Source organism: Cynoglossus semilaevis, chromosome 19 (genome assembly GCF_000523025.1).
Source record: "Cynoglossus semilaevis isolate Cse_v1.0 chromosome 19, Cse_v1.0, whole genome shotgun sequence".
In the NCBI taxonomy this organism is placed as follows: Eukaryota; Metazoa; Chordata; class Actinopteri; order Pleuronectiformes; family Cynoglossidae; genus Cynoglossus; species Cynoglossus semilaevis.
Genome location: NC_024325.1, coordinates 9,211,546 through 9,228,634, shown reverse-complemented (window position 1 = coordinate 9,228,634; position 17,089 = coordinate 9,211,546). Strand labels below are relative to the sequence as shown.

Below are 17,089 nucleotides of genomic sequence, written 5' to 3'. Positions count from 1 at the left end.
TTCCAGTGAAAACCTGTTTTAACTTTCGTCTTCAGACACAGTTGTGAACAGAAACAACAACAACAGCAGCTGTCGTCGTCGTCTGCTCAGGGTTTTGCGTGTCTGTCGACGTGTGTCTGCTGCTGGTACAGACCCCAACATCATACGTAAACGTGGAGTGTGAGAGCGCCGCAGACTCTCGGGAATGAAGAAAGCGTGGACCTACTGTGGACTGCCACCACCTATTGAGCCACACCTATTGAGGCTGCTTTTACCAACATGACGTTTTAATCCTATCTGTGAAGCTTGGCTCTCCCTTCTGTAATCTTTGTGTTTGTTCACTTCTCTTTCCTGTGTGCATGTTGTTAGAATCTACAGTCATTTGTGGCAAAGGTGGTTTACATAACTTATAATGTTTTCAGCGCCATAAACCCACATGTCATTGTTTACAGACATAAAGGGTAAAGTATTTTCTCAAAATTCCTTTTTACGGGGTTGAACAGAGTGATTTGTGAAAGTTGCACTTCTGGTTTTATTTTTTTCAAAATATAAGAAACATGCATACTCTACGTACATAATTTGGCTTCATCTTGGAAGTCAGTGCAGCTTAGAAGTCACATTTGTGTAGCCTGTGCTGTTAGTCCATGAAGTACTGTAGTATTAAAATAAAAACAGAAGTGAAATACTGTCATGACCAAATACCTGACATGCTGCATACAGTGTGACCCACTTGGACACTACAAAGTAGAGCAGTTATTTCTGAATGTAGAATTCTGCTTAAACGTGTCTCAAAAAAAGCGCCACTTTGCCCTTTAGCTGAAAAGCTCACACACTTTATTTATAGTTTTATGGTCTACGGTCTGTTGTGGCCCATTTAGAACTCGGCTACATGGGAATAAATCTGTGGTTTAAACAGCTTTTTTTATCTCCATGTGCGTCTGTCCTCGGCAGGTCCTAATAAAGACTAAGCAGTCAGTTTTTAGGATGAAAAAAAGCTTTTTAAATATGACAATTCAAGGAAATTGGAATCAGCAATCTGCAAGTCACATTTACCAAAACATTCATTTTGATATTTCTTCTTAATATTTCCCTCCAGTGTATCGCCTTCCATTGAACGGATTTGTGAACATCTGTGGCAAACTGTACCACGTAGAGTGATTAGACTTTCCTGAACCCTGGCTAATCTCTCTGTTCCTTCTCTCCTGTTTCAGCTTTGCTGAGAGCCTGACCATTCAGACCACATTTTGGCTCAGATCCTGTTGATGCTGGTTGCCAACCCCCAGCATTCTTCATCCCAACACCTGCACCGCCGTGCGAGTCAGAGCGGTGCCGTGGTGAACCCCCGGGCTGCCATGACGATAAAAGACCCAGACGGGAGTACGGCCAACGGTGTGAGACATGGTGGGTCACAGCAGGGAGGGGCTCCGAACGCTCGACCAGCGCGACCTCATCTGACCGGTAGGAAGTTGTCTCTGCAGGAAAGAGGCACTTACCTGTCACCAGGCTCAGGAGGAGGTTACAACCACATCTCCCCACGTGTGGCTCGCAAGCCCACGGTGGAGTCAAAGCGTGTGTCAATATCAGACTCTCAGGTAAGGGGAAAAAAAAGTCATCACATTTTAATAATCTTTCTTCTTTTTACAGATTCAATATTTTTATATTTTATCATTATTATGTATTATATTTTATTATCATTTTATATTTAATTATATATATTTTTACCATCATTAGTACTTAATGAAAAATAATATCTGCAAACAGCAGGGATCAGTTTTATTCAATAGAAACAACAAAGGATTATTATTGCACAAAACATACAAAGCTAATGCTACAACGCTAACCCAAAAATAGTTACATCGAGGGCATGATTGTATGAAGGTTGCTAGGAAGGATATGATATTAGGATAGGATTCAAATGCGCAATTTACCAAAAGTCCACTAGTCTAAGTCAACTTGTTACACCGTTTTACTTCCTGCTCTAAAATGCTTTACGGGTGGTTATACTGGAGTTGTCAGATTCCTGTTGCATTTCTGACATTATTTCCAACAGTGAAATGTAAACACACTGTATCTTCATGAAGGCAGACACGGCTGAGGAAACAACACAGTTGGCCGAAATGAATGTGAATGTGAGCTGCAGACCAACTTGTTACCCTCAGTGTGTGACCAGTGGTGACTGCATATATTTGAAATAGAAACAATGTCATTGAACATTTGAAAGACGACATTGAAGTCTGTTTGGGGTTTGTTGGTTATGGTCGAGACAGAGAGAGAGTGTGTGGTGTTTGTGTGTGTCTGAGACCTTGCCTCTCTGACTGAAGACTGTGTGTCAGCACCTCTGTTCATGAAATGCTAAAGACTGACGTGACGGTAACCCCGTCCCTGAGTCTGTTATGCCGTGAGATATTTGATTTAGCTCAGTGGAGCACTTTCACTCTAATTTATTTGCGCGTGCATATGGCAGACCTGATTACATTTTTCTGCATGGCCTTCATTATCCATGAGCTCGGCCAGAGTCTTAACTGCAGTGCAGCTCCCACTCATGTCCCGACCGCTGATGGAATCCTTCTAGAATAATCTCTCTTTGATGACTTTTCCTTGGATTCTCCTCGTTTGCCCTCACCCTGGCCTATTTATTTCTTCCACTCGTCGCCTTCCGACAAATCAATTTGATTATGCTTGGAGCCGCTCTGCTTGCTTCACTCCACACAACCCCGCACTGTAAATTCAATCCCTGGTCCTTAAGCACTACCCACACCACATGACGCCACCATTTCATTTCCCACAGGAGATAAGCCAGTCCCAGGCTGCATTTCCTGACGCAGTCAGCAGAGCCCACACACAGGAAGACGTACATGGCATGTCTCACTACTTTATTATTATCAAGCCAGTGCATTCACTCGATGCTGATCTGTTTGGTCACGTCTGTCATCGTTGACGGCTTCTTCCTGCCTCTGTATGGAGCCTCAGGCACTGGTCTCACCTTAACTCACCCCTCCTCCCCCAGCCTGACTGTAATGAGAGAGCCACTTTAAATGTGCCTTTTCCTTCATGCCATCGCCTTCACGCTCACACTTTAACCACTGCTGTACCATTGGCATTGTTCCGTACTAACTCTACCCTTTTATCTCCTTGTTGTTTAACCATTGTGAAATTCTCTCTGTGTCAAAATCCTCCTCCTGCTCCAGTCTCCTCTCCTCTGCAGTGGCCCTGGCCCATCCTGTGATGTAGCCTCGGTTGCTATGGAGCTGAAAATCAACCGTTTAAGCAGAAGCAATCTGATAAATTTGCAGACAGGAAACTGAAACTGCACTGTCACCAGCATATCAGAAATAAAAAACTTTCAATACACACACACACACACACGCTCACTGGTCATTTGTTACAGTGTTGATGATGTACAAGCTAGAACTTTGTTAATATTTGTAATTCCTATTGAATAATACTTCCCTCCTTTTCCACAGGACTGTATCCAGTTGAACCAGTATAAGCTGAAAAGTGAGATTGGAAAGGTGAGTTTGACCTTACAGGGATCTATGACAAGTGTAACAACTCTTTTTATTTGTGTTGATGATTGCAAAAGTCACGATATATTTATAATCCTATATACAAATCACTTACAAACACCCCCCATCCCCCCACCCCCCATCTCTGGTTTTAGCCTTATTTTGGAATGTTAACAATTTATACTTATTTATATGTTACATGTAAAGTATATCATTTTTAATTAGATAAAAAAATGGAAAAACCTCCTTTTCTATAAATTAAAAATGGTAAAATCCCAGTTTAATTTCAGAAATATTTTTCTGCACAATTTTGATGCACAAGATGCTTTTAGTCATACGTCTATCAACTGAAATGAATTTCCATGTTGCTGTTTGGCAGGGCTCCTACGGTGTGGTGAAACTGGCGTACAACGAGGACGATGACAAACACTACGTAAGCCAAATCATGCTGTTGTCTCTTCTCATTACCAGTGGAACTGCAGTGCTCTTCCTCCCACAGCCACTGCTCTCCTTTGCATCTTCAACCGTTCTCTGCTTTCACACACAGCAGCTTTACAGGATCTCAGCAGGGCTATTGATTTTTTTTTTCTTCTTCTTCTCCCTTCACCTCGCTGCTCAACTCTGACTCTGATCGAGCCCAACTTCATCAGTTGCTGCGTCAGGAATGAAAAAAAAAGAGGCAGACTTCTGTTGCTATTTAAGGTGCAGCCAAGACCTAATGTTTGTCAGAACAGTTTTGCTGCATTGAGGTCAGCTAATGAGGAGTACAGGCTGACATGACGTCAGTTTGATTTCTTCAAGATTCAGAAATAATTGGATTAAGGCTAAGACGTGACTTAGCTGCAATCAACGCTTCAGTGAGATGACAAGATGCTTGATTGTGTAAATTTGTGTGCAGTGTCTTTCTTGGAGGTGGATTTCCATTTTCCCTCTGTGTTTTTCTTATCTATCTGATGCTCGCGGTGCCCACTAGAGGAGACCGACGTTTGTTTTGCATGTACCAGTCACACTGACACACACTGCACACATCTGCAGCAGGCGACTTTATGGACATTATACAAATCTCATTTTCCAAAGAGCTGAGAGATGGTATTATGCACTGAGATAAAAAAAACAGACTTCCTATTACACTTGAACTCTTGTATGAAATAAAGGGACAACGAGGAGCGGCCAATATTATCAGATATCCCTAATTGTAATTTATCACAGTTAAACGTGATAAATTGAGTTTCCTAAATTTGACAGAAAATAACCTTTTTTTGTTTATTGCTCAAAAGAAAGGTAGAAAGGTATTTTGCAACATTTTGTTTTTATCACAAACACATTGTCAAGTGGGTGTTTTTATCAAGTAACTGAGGAATCTAAAAAAACGCTGCATGTTTGTGTTTGTGTTCCACTCACTCATTATTTTGTACATTTTCATCCACACCAGCTGACTGGCGCTCATTCACTGCCTCGGATTTTTTTTCACTTGCACAGAGACACAAATTCAAGTGTAAATAATTACCTGATGCTTTCAGCGGTATGTTTCTGCAGACTTAATTAATGTTTGCTTTTATTCTCTACCTGACTTCCAGGAGTGTGGGGATACACACACACACACACACACGCTCGTCATCTCCTCTTTTTATTGAGGAGCAAAAAGCTACAAGGTGTTCTGACAACAACAAATCAACTGTTAAAAGCAGAGGATAAAAGAGTTCTACTGTCTGCTGTGATGATGTAAAAACAAAGACCAAAGATCAATGTGTTCTCTTCCATTTTTATGAAGGTTTTCTCTGCGTTAGGATTTTCCTGATATCCTTTTTGTAAACATGTGGTGCGGACGGCAGAGGGCTGTTGTTTCAACCTGGACCAACATATTCAGGCCATTAGGGTTTTAACTTTTTTTTTTCATTAGTAACAGTGGCTGTCAGCTCATGGAGTATTATTGTAAAAAGTGGGTCAATCGGTGCTGAACCATTCTGTCCATGATTTAAAATGACAGTTTCAGGTATGTACTATTTTATATCACACATACTTTATGTATTATCTGTGTACAATCCCACAGATTCACTCTTTTTTATTTATTTTTTTACTAAACCAACAAGGAAATTCCACATGCATTTATTCAGTCATTCATATTTGAATACCTGAACAGAGAGTGACAGTGACAATGTCACTGCTGAGCTCACATATCCTGCACAGATACATGAGCTCAGCTGCCAAACGCCACGAGAATTCATAAATGTCATGAGGAGTCAACTTCACAGATCCTTGTTCTGCCAAACAGAATATTCTGAGAAAGAAACTACAAATGTAAATGTCTTTATTAACATATTGCTTCTTATTTATAGCAGTAAGAAGCAATATTAATGGCTCTGAAGTTTCTTCTTGGTAAATAAACCCTCCAGCCTGTGAGTGACTGCAGCCTTTATTCTATTCTCAGTTCCATTAGGCGTCGACTAAAGGTTTTTTTGATGTCAATTTATGTTTTTCTGCAGTGATGGCTGTAGTTTTCGTTGTTCAGTGAATGTGGTTTATTGAGGAACAGCTTTCTGTGCAACTCACCACACACTGGTTTGAAATGTCTTTCCTTTTTCATCCTCAGGCCATGAAGGTGGTTTCCAAGAAGAAGTTACTGAAGCAGTGTGGATTTCCACGTACGTTCTGTTCTCTCTTATTCTCAGTAAGTTACTGTAGCGACAGATGAACTGGACCAGTGACGAGACAACATGGTTTCGCTCTCTCCTCACTCAAACTTAAATGATGATGATTGAATGTTGATTTACATTTCAATAATTTAATGCAGTGATCATTAACTGGTGGCTCGGGGGCCGATTTTGCCGAGCAAAACTGTCCAATTCGACCCACGACTGAATTCCAAAATTGTTTAAGTTTAAGAGTAAATATTGTTAATGAATGAGACTTAAATAAGTGTCAGAAATCCCTACCATTTATGACTCTAAAACTCTTTCATTGTACTGGTTGTAGAATTACTTCAACGAGCCAAACAAAATGATTAAATGACACATCAGTCATGTCGCGATTCCAGCGAACCTAGTTACCTAGTACTAGACCAGGAAGCAAACAGCTGCAGTATGACCAATGCTTGTACAAACCTTAAAGTGGAAGTTCACATCTAATTGGTGGAGTTCTGTTCTAAATCTTGTTCAGTGAAGTTGTTTGTGCGTGTCTGCAGGACGCCCGCCTCCGAGGGGCCCTAAGGCAGCTCTGGGAGAGCAGCCAAAAATCTTAGGGCCTTTGGAGAGAGTGTACCAGGAGATTGCCATCCTGAAGAAACTGGACCATGTTAATATTGTGAAGCTGGTGGAGGTGAGAGGTTTTCTGCTCATCCTTAGTTACTGCCTTAATAAGAAGAGATTTTAAACAAAGGTTGAAGAGGGTTTAAAGCACATCGATGTCAGCTGGTCGGGGAATGTGTGCTGGATGATGAGAGAAGTCGTTTGTAGCTTTTAATGTAATCAAGTCTCATGGCTAATTACTGCTAATGACTGCTAAGCTAAGAACACTGTTCAAACTAAAGGCTCCTGACTACAGCATGCTGAACAAACAGTAATCATCCAGTGTGCAGTCGGCTGCCTGTCAGGATAAATGAATACACTGTTTATTTAATACTGTCCCAGACTTGAGATGGTTGTAGGGCTGTGGCTTGTTAGCATTAATTAAAACAACATCTAAAATATATATATATATATATATATAGATTAGGGATGTCTGATATGAACTTTTTATCCGATATGCTGATATTGTCCAAACACTTAATTTCTGATTCCGATATCAACCGATACCGATATAGACCTCATATATATATATATTTATTTATCTGTACAAACCACTGTAAGTGAGAATAAGTATGAGATTAAATAAATGAGCTGCTATGCTGCCATCTAGTGACTTTCACTTCGATATACACCCGTTTATCTCCAAAACTATAGTGCACAAGTCATTTGGAAACCCAGGCATTGTGTTATTGGGTTTTCATCATTGGAGGAAAAACTGGAAATCCTCACAGATATTACAAAATATGCTAATATAATCAGATGTTTATTCCCAAGTGTGGGGTGCTTCATGATTTTAACGCAGCTCTGTATCTGTGTCAAACCATTCCTGTATCTTAGCTCATGCGTTGTCATGTCAGCACCAACAGTTAAATAAACAGTGAGCTGCCAGGAAATAGGTAGGAAATATCAGATAGATGTTCTGACCTGCAAATCGATCGCCTTCTATTCTCTGCACTGCTGCAGTATTTATTTGTGTCGGAGAGCAGATACTGCACTGTAAACGGTTTCTTACTTTCACCGGAACGTTCTTTAACTGAGTTAGAATATTTCAGAGATGGACTGATGTCGGTTTTAGCAGAGGTGGCTGTTTATTAAATATGATGCCAAGGCAATTTCTGAGAATGACTCAAGAAGTCTGCAGCTCCCTTGTGATATCATCATCATCAGTGTTTTTCAGTCATGGACAGATGGCACAGGACGAAGGGGCTGTGGGGGTCAGGAAGTCTGTCGGTGTTTGTTTGAGTTTATTCGAGTTAAAGTCTGAGTAATTTTTTTGCCTGCTATAACAGAGAACACCAAACAGTTTTCACTTCTTGACTGTGACTCAGATAACAGCTTAATGTAGACGGTCGTATGGTTCATAGTTTTGAAGCCAAGTGTTTTTTGTAGCTTCCTTCTGCTAACTTCTATTACCAGGATGTTGTTTCAAGACGTGTGAAATGGATGGACAACATGTCCTGTGGCTTCAGGTGTGAGCTGATTGGTTGATATAAGCCTGTTGGAAACACCTGTGTCTGTCACCTGGAAATGGGAATAGTAGTTCACCCATGGTCAGAATATTAACATTAAATTTCATTCATTCTATTCTTCCAAAGTGTGGACCTCCATCGATTTATTAAACCCAATAAATGGGAATGGAATTTGTGTAAAAGTTTTAAGTCTCAGGGCACAGTTCCGAGCAGTGATGTAACTTCAGATTTTCAGATCAGAATTTAAAAAATAGTGTACGAAAATAATGTACTGAATCACCCCAACACTATGAGCTACAGTAACTGCCCAAAGTCAGGTGTACAGTATAGGCAGCCATGGATGTGGTCACTACAGTAAGGATGAAGAAAATCTGGGGATCAGTTTGAGGTTTGTTCTTATACAAACTTAGTTTCGTTGACTCTGTGTGATGGACAGTATAAACCAGCTCATGTCAGCCTACTTCCTGGTGGTGTCTGTCATTGAAAAGAATGAGAAGTACACACTCATCATGACATTACTTTGTGCACTGTGTTTGCACAGCTCGGTTCCTTGCAATGTCGCTAACAATAACAGTTGTTAAAATATGCTAATCTTCAAGTCAATAAAAAATTAACCTCCAGTTTACTCACATGGGCTCCTGTTTTGCTGGGCCTAGGACTGGGCTTAATGTGGTCTTAACAAGGCCATTGTTTCTGTTAGCCTGCGCACACGTACACACACGCACGCACACACATAAATTCTCCATTATATTTTCCCTTAAAAGAAAATTTGACATAACCGATGTCACCAGGTGATGCAGCCACGACCTTAAACCTGCTTAACTGTTACAGCAGCTGGAAATAGACGCCCGAAACCATGGTTACTGTCCACCAAATGGCAAAAGCATTGGCCTTCAACTGTAATCCATACTTGTAGAGTGTATCCTGTAAACAGAGCCAGATGGCCTCAGGATAAAAGGGGGCACAGCCATTGAGTTTCTCCCAGCAGCTGCACAGCAGGTTAATCCTGCAGCAGAAATATGAGCACAAACTTATTAAATAGAGTTTATGGATAATAACAGGCTTTTTTGTTGTTTTAGAGAAAGCAGTCGTGCTTCAGTTTGAGCTTATCAAGGACTCCCAGTAGGGAACGAGATGAGAACATGTAGTCCAACAGAGACCTGTTTGTCAAACCTGTCCTTGTTGTGTGCTGATACAGCCAGGCTTGTAAACAAGGAAGTGTCATGTGTTTTTACTGTGTCGTAATTTTACAGTCATTGACCAAAGGGGAAGTCTGTATGAGAGTCTTCTTGAAAATAACAAGGTTGGGGTTTTTTTCATGTTCATGTCTCTGTATGTAATTAATTATATAAATTATAACAGTGATCACACACTGGGGGAAATTCATGTGTTAACAGCAGATCGATATATATATGTATATATATGTGTGTGTATATATATATATACACACATATACGTATATACATATATATACTGTGTGTATACATAGTTACAGTAGAACAATGGAGCCAATGACGTCCTCCTACTCTGCTGTCTGATTGTATCTGTGAAATTTGCAAGTTACAAAAATGCAAATTCAAACTCCTGATGTTATGAAATTTCACACTCGTCTACCTGTAGGCAGAGCTTTGAAAAGAGTCTCTCCATTAACAATGACTATGATATCATTGCAGGTGCTGGATGATCCAACAGAGGACAACCTGCACATGGGTAGGCAGAACAGATTCCTCTGTCTGACATTTCCAAATTTGCCCCCCTGCAGCCTCTGACACTCCACATCGGTTAGCACATATGCTAACCGGGTGTTCATATAACTTATTCATAACTGAGATCATCTCTTTTTTTGCCTGTACGTCACCTCGAGGCGGTCACAGAAGCCTTCCAGTGCCAGTGCCAGGTCACACTCATGGCTCCAGTCATTGTGATATATTCAACTATTAATACGAGTACAATGTAAATGTAGCTCCATCTGATGGAGGCGAGGTGTAATGTGAAACTAATGAGTGGCTGCAGGGGTCAAACACAGTTGAATGAATGAATAAATAAACGCGTACTGATCTACAATATTCCATACTGTATTCCCATGACCTTCTCTCTACATTTCTCCTTGCAGTGTTTGAACTCATGCAGAAGGGGTGAGTACTGAAAACCTCCTCTCCTTTCCATTTCGCTTTCCTTTCCTTTTTCTTTTCCTTTCCTTTCCTTCCTTTCCTTCCTTTCCTTCCTTTCCTTCCTTTCCTTCCTTTCCCTCCCCTCCTCTGCCCCTCCATCCCCGCCTCAGTTTCATCATCGTTCTCCTTCATTACACCAAACCACCACACTGTGAATGTTTGTGCCGTCACGGGCTTCAAAGGACTAATAACGCGGCTAGGATTTCACAGTCATTACCTGTGGCAGTAGACATTCTACCTCCTCATGCATGAGCTGCTTCCCTGCTGTAAAATCAGTGACGGTTTTAATGATCTGAGACCTGTTGTTGCTGTGAGTTGGGGTCATAATTACACAGCATGAAGGAGATGTCGCTGTCATTTCACGTCGGCGCATAAATAAGTCGCTGTTGTTCTCGCACTATGTCGTCCACGTAACCAAACGTGGAGTCTGAACTCACGTTTGTTCTCTCAGGTCGGATTCCAATCGCGACACGTGACGTTGAATGACATTTTCCAGAAAATAAAAGTGTTTTGTTGTTTGTTCAATGAAGGCTGTCAGTGCAGTCCCTGCTGACTTCAACAGGTGGTGACTGATGACTGCAGTGTTGGATCACCTCGCCTGCTGTATCCATCTGCCTCCTGGTTTATTTGTTTCTCTGTTGTTCTTCTGTTTAATGCATAATTCAGTCTAATGGGGCTGTTGATGTCATTTAAAATGAACTTATTATCATTTAACCGCTAATGAGCAGCCAATCTGGGCTCCAGACCAGCGGGGGATGACTTTGACCATCAAAGGAAACGTAATTAAGAGAGAAATAGAATTATGTGCCACACTTAGAGATGTAACATCTCTACCGAGGGACTACCAATGACATCCTGCAGGGAAACATTAACGTCCACGCCTCCAGTACATTTGAATGTCAAACGTTACACTGACTCCTGCAGACAGAGTTTTTAACTTTTTTTATCACGACTTTACAGTTTTCTTATTTGGTCTCATTTCCAAAGTGATTCGATATATAACTAACTAGTAAATTACTGCTAGTATATCATCTCAGCTGCTATGACATCATATCCTGTCCTTTTCCCCTTGTTTCTTTAAATTACAACCTTCCTTATGTCCTCACTTACAGTATATGTGTGGATGTTTGTGCGTGTGTATAGAACCATTTCATAATTTATTATTATTTACTTATTTATTGTTATGTAATGTACTTTGAGCTGCTGCCTGTGTATGAAAAGTGCTATATAAATTATAGATAGATAGATGGATTGATTGGTTGATTGATTGATTATGGTGGATTATGTGTTTTTGCCTGACTCTGTGTCAATTTGTCTGAAGTCCAGTGATGGAAGTACCAACAGACAAGACTTTGTCAGAGGAGCAGTCCAGGTTGTACTTCAGAGACGTCATACTCGGCATCGAGTACTGTAAGTATTCATGGTATTTGAATCAGCATTACCACAGTTGTCAGTCTGCTTCCCTCTGTCTGTGACGCTCAAAGTATAAAAGCAGAAATCCTACGTGCTCTCACTACGTTTAGATTAAATTCTTTTTTGTGGGATTGAATTTTATTAGGGAACAAAGTCTGGGCGTTCTCTGTGGTTCTGTCTTATACCGTGTCCTGTCTAACTCATTATTGACCCCAGACCTGGTGAGAATCTTTCTGTCTGTTCTGGCTCCAGTTCACTGACCTTCATAACGAAGGATCGATGCTGCCTCTGTCACAGCTGTAATGTCCAGACTATCACAGATCGATGCTCATTTTCCCACGTAGTTATTTATTTTCCCACACTGCTCAGGAGTTCTCAGACACTTTTGAGACTTTTATTCTATATAATAATAACGAGGCCGTATTTGACAACGGGAACTTCATCTCAATATGCAGATACTCCTTTATTAGGCACAATATGGTTTTACAGTAACATAAAACATGGACCAAGACAGCACAGATGGTAACAGTCAGTTGTATTTCATTAACCTGTTCATGTTTAAACCAGATCTTTTTTTTTTTCTTTCTTTTTTTTCCCCCTCTCTTCTCCAGTGCACTACCAAAAGATCGTCCACCGGGACATCAAGCCCTCAAACTTGTTACTGGGTGATGACGGCCATGTGAAGATCGCAGACTTTGGAGTCAGCAACCAGTTTGAGGGAAATGATGCTCTGCTGTCCAGCACAGCAGGGACCCCGGCCTTCATGGCTCCAGAGACCCTGTCAGATCAACGCAAGAGCTTCAGTGGAAAAGTAGGTTTATTTCCAGGTTTATGCCTTCGTCTGTGGTCGAACCTGGTGTCTTTAGAACTACTGACTCACACAACAGTAAAACTATATTTGATTAAAACGTTGACAGCTCCAGTTGTTATTCTTCTGTGATATTTTGTTACAGTTTTGTTGTTAAATAAATAAACAGCATGAATCAAATATTAAAACCCAGGACACAAACAGTGCAGTTGTGCTTCAAACGTGTGAGTATTTGTAGGTATTTGAATCCTCGTAGCACCTACAGTCGGCTGTGTGGTCTCATTACAGGCTCTGGATGTCTGGGCGATGGGAGTAACTCTCTACTGCTTCGTCTTTGGGAAAGTAAGTTTGCACTTTTCTTTCCCTCGGGCACTTTTTACTGTCTGCTGCAGAAAAAACTAACAGCAAAGGCCTGTACAGTGTTCACTCTAAACACTGAAGCACCTGCAAGCACCACACAACAGGAAGTCCATCAATCACTGTGGTTATCATCCCACACTGCAGCCATCTTCTCTCACAGTTTGTTTTAATGAACACTAGAAGCTTCTGTTTTTTTTCTCTTGCTTGTCGTCAAGGATACAAGTTTTCTTCAGCACAATAGTAATTCAATGTTCCCTCCTTGTGTTCTTCTCCCTCCTGCCTCACCTGCAGTGCCCGTTTATTGACGAGTACATATTGGCTTTGCACAACAAGATAAGGACAAAGCCCGTGGAATACCCTGAAGCGTAAGTGCGTGCTCTGTGTCCTTGAAGAGAAGGCGCTAACGTTTCAGCCGCCATCGTCACATCTGTGTCACGCTTTAATCTGCATTCCCATTCATAAACCACAACGTGAACTACTATATTTAAACAGCTTAGCGCAGCAGTTGGAGCCGAGAGACGATAAATGTCACCTCACTGTAATCAAAACAAGCAAACACAGTGCTGCACCTCTCCTGGCGTTCCCTGGCCTCTGAGGATCTGTTATTGTTTAAAGAAAGTGGTATTGGCCGGCCGGGCCAATGAGCTGACAGACACACACTCAATTATAAATACTACACACATGAAGAGGCTTAAAGTGGCTGCTGGAGTGGGTGTCACTAAAGGGTGTCATAGCTTTAACGACTGTGAAGTGTCGTCTGCCAACAGGCTCAAGTACAGAACACTACCACCCTGAATATCAGCCTCCTCATTTAAAACAAAGATCCAAGGAAATCACCGTCACACTCCACCTGTCTGGGACACTTAGCGACCCCTTGTTGTCTCACGGGGCCACTGCACCGCAAGGAAAGCTGTGATTACAATCGTTAACACATACACATACACACATTTTTTTTTATTTTTATTTATCACACAAGAGGGCCATAGAGGCTTTTACCTATGGTAATCTTGTTTTTTTTTTTGTTTTTGTTTTTTTTACAGACCGCAGGTTAGTGAAGAGCTGCGAACTCTGATCTTGCGAATGCTCGACAAGAACCCCGACACCAGGATCACCCTCCCTGAGATCAAGGTACTGCAGGGAACAACGCAGGGTGAAATGGCACCGTCAGTTAGTGGTCTGTTGTCCTGGATGATTGACTGCAGTAATTGGCTGTTGAGACTTTGACTTTGCTGTGATAACACTGCAGGGAATCGTTAGCTATGCTGCATCTTTCCAGGGCATGATGGGACCTGTTTGACCCTACGGAGAATAGAACCCGAGTCAAAATCAACGCTTGACATTTGACTTGGTGCTCGTTTCCATGACACGGTCTCATCGTGTGTCTCCGAGTTGTTTTCTCACCAGAGACCGTGTTTGTATTTATGCAACAAGAGACAATTGGGTTGTCAGGCATCACCAATGTGGCCATGCAAACACACACACACACACACATTTATAAATGATGTATGAACATCATTTATAAATGTGTGTGTGATAATGTATCATTATCACATTTTCAATAACACCTAACATATTATATTTCATTATATATTTATGTAGTATTTACCATTGCTGAAAGACTAGTCATAGAATATTAGTCATGTGTAGTCATTAGTCAGAAAATATTTTGTTTTATACTGCTAAACAGTCAAGGTCATGATAAAAAAAAAATTCAACTAATTATTATTCTTTTTAAAATTATGATTTAAAAACTATCCACACAGTGTAAATATAGTATAAATATTTTAAAAAGTGTACCCTATATAAATAAATAAATATATATATATCAGAAATACTCTGGTGTAGTACTGGGTCGTCTGAGGTCTGGTTAAACTGGAGGCGTCTTTGACTGATTTTGAGGCGGCTGCCATGCTGTTGTAATGATTTAAAATGTCACTTCACAGCTGCGTTCAACAGTTGAAAGGCTTGAGGGTTTTTTTTTTATCCTGTCAGTTAGCGCCACCTGTGGTTTGCTGACATAATATGTATAATAAGTATATTGTAGCAAATATGTATTTATTTATGTATTTATTTTTAGTGTTGGTGAGAAGGAGGATTAGGTGGAAATGTAGTAGACAGGATGAGGATGAAGTATTTTTTAACATGTATTAGTACACTAATGAGCTGGTATTGCATATATATCGGATTTGTTTTTACCATATTCTCATGGTGAGATTGGTGGCATTCTGTTTGTTTTGTTTTTTGTTGGTTTTTGTTGTGGGGGTGGGAGAGGGGAGGTTACAGGGACAGCACTGGACCTCAGCTCATTACAGTTTGAGACTTCTCACCTAAAATGCTAAAATGTATTTGTTTATTGTACCATGGTCACGTGTGTGTGTGTGTGTGTTCAGATGGACCAGTGGGTGACTAAAGGAGGAGAAGACCCTCTCCCTCTGGAGGAGGAGCACTGTACTGTGGTGGAGGTGACAGAAGAGGACATTCAGAACTCAGTCAAATTTGTCCCCAGTCTCTCTGCAGTGGTAAGAAGACATTTATCCACAAAATATACTGTGAGAGACGGGTTCTGTTTGTTGCACTTCCAGATAAATAATATGGCCATTCTCTGTCAACTGAAGTTTAACATAGAAAATATTAACTTTGTGTCGATATTGTCCAAATACTTAATTCAACCGATATGTCTGACATGAGATTAATTAAATAAGCTGCAATGCTGCCATCTAGTGACCTTCACTTCAATATACAGTGGTTTATCCCCAACACTATTTTTAGGGCACATATCTTTTAGCGAAACCCAATCATTGCGTTATCAGGTTTTCATTATCAGAGGAAAACCCAATAATGGTCTGGTGAATATGTTTTCTGCTCATTCTGTGTCTGGTTATATTCTAGATTTTGGTCAAAGCCATGCTGAGGAAGCGCTCCTTCAGTAACCCATTTGAATGTCCAAGCAGGAGAGAGGAGCGCTCCATGTCAGCACCGGGCAGCCTGCTGATGTAAGTGCCAGCCCTGTTGTCACCCTGACGTGCAGAATTTGTAGAGTTTCTATTATTATTTTATTTTAGGACAAAACTGAAAAACTGTAAACACCCACACAGAGCAGCTTTCATGGTTTGCTACTTCACACCTGTCTCCTCTTCTGCTGTGTCAAGAGTAAAGCAGCACCACAGACTGCAGCTGCTATTTGTTGCCATAGCACCATAATTCATTCTTTCATTGTATGCAGCGGAGCTTACAGATTTTCTAAGTGTTTCTTTGTGTGTTTCACTGAGCAGCTTTGAATGGTTGAGGGATCCAGGCTGACGGGGAATAATCCAGATCCATGAGAACCTCACACTGACCTTGGAGTCTGTGTTGGATTGAACGTATCCACCATATCCTTACATGTAGTTTCAACAGTGACAGTCAAGGGCGGATGGGGGCATCTGTAGCTGCTGTTGTTTCACTGCAGCAGGGCCAATAATCCATGGTTAGCATCCATGGAAATTATTTTCAGTTAAGTCCAATGTGAAGCCGACTTCTTATCTTTTACTGTTTTAGGATTTCTTTTGTTCCAGTTGATTTCATCCCTGTGTCTGTCACATCCCCACTGTTCCATGTCAGCCAGTCACAGCTGATTGAATGAGATGCCTAGTATAGTAAAAGGGTTGTCGGTGCAAGATAAAGCAATACTGCCCTCTGCTGAACATTTTACTGAATAAAACAATTTCGTGGTCAAACCAAGACAAGGAGTAACTGATCTAAGAAACAAGTCCATTAAGCGTCCATACAAAGCTGTATAACAAAGTGCAATTGAAGAATGAACAAAGGTCATTCCCTTCCCAGGTGGCAAAGGTCACTTGTGTATCACCACTCACTTAAACTAAACAGTTTAGAATATGTAGATTTTCTTTCCCCCTGGACAATGTAAATATAAACCGTTGACAATCAAAGTGTTAAAAACTCCTGACATAGATTTGAACATTTTTAGGTTTCGGTTTCATCTTTGCAGTTGACCTTTACCCTCTGACCTTTGACTTTCCTGTCTTCTCTCTCTCTCACTGCTGCAGGGACTCCTGGCCACTCCGACCCTCTTTAAAACTTCACCCTTCTCTCAGGTAAC

General features: G+C 40.9%; 1 protein-coding gene across 4 annotated transcripts in view; it reads left to right on the top strand.

Moving 5' to 3' along the window:
• Positions 1 to 1,325: 1,325 nt before the first annotated feature.
• Positions 1,326 to 17,089, top strand: part of camkk1a (calcium/calmodulin-dependent protein kinase kinase 1, alpha a) — a 15,981-nt gene continuing 217 nt past the window's right edge. Inside the window, exons 1-15 of one of the 4 annotated variants that reach the window (XM_017041874.2) lie at positions 1,326 to 1,571; positions 3,444 to 3,491; positions 3,865 to 3,918; positions 6,076 to 6,127; positions 6,667 to 6,800; positions 9,912 to 9,948; positions 10,352 to 10,373; positions 11,731 to 11,819; positions 12,434 to 12,633; positions 12,919 to 12,972; positions 13,282 to 13,355; positions 14,031 to 14,118; positions 15,381 to 15,509; positions 15,880 to 15,983; positions 16,263 to 17,084. In XM_017041874.2, the coding sequence (XP_016897363.1) occupies positions 1,332 to 1,571; positions 3,444 to 3,491; positions 3,865 to 3,918; positions 6,076 to 6,127; positions 6,667 to 6,800; positions 9,912 to 9,948; positions 10,352 to 10,373; positions 11,731 to 11,819; positions 12,434 to 12,633; positions 12,919 to 12,972; positions 13,282 to 13,355; positions 14,031 to 14,118; positions 15,381 to 15,509; positions 15,880 to 15,983; positions 16,263 to 16,290 (1,353 nt within the window). In that variant the 5' untranslated portion in view covers positions 1,326 to 1,331 and the 3' untranslated portion in view covers positions 16,291 to 17,084. Of the gene's footprint in view, positions 1,572 to 3,443; positions 3,492 to 3,864; positions 3,919 to 6,075; positions 6,128 to 6,666; positions 6,801 to 9,911; positions 9,949 to 10,351; positions 10,374 to 11,730; positions 11,820 to 12,433; positions 12,634 to 12,918; positions 12,973 to 13,281; positions 13,356 to 14,030; positions 14,119 to 15,380; positions 15,984 to 16,262; positions 17,085 to 17,089 lie in introns of those variants that run through there. The other 3 variants (XM_025065520.1, XM_025065519.1, XM_025065521.1) reach the window with 3 other exon arrangements.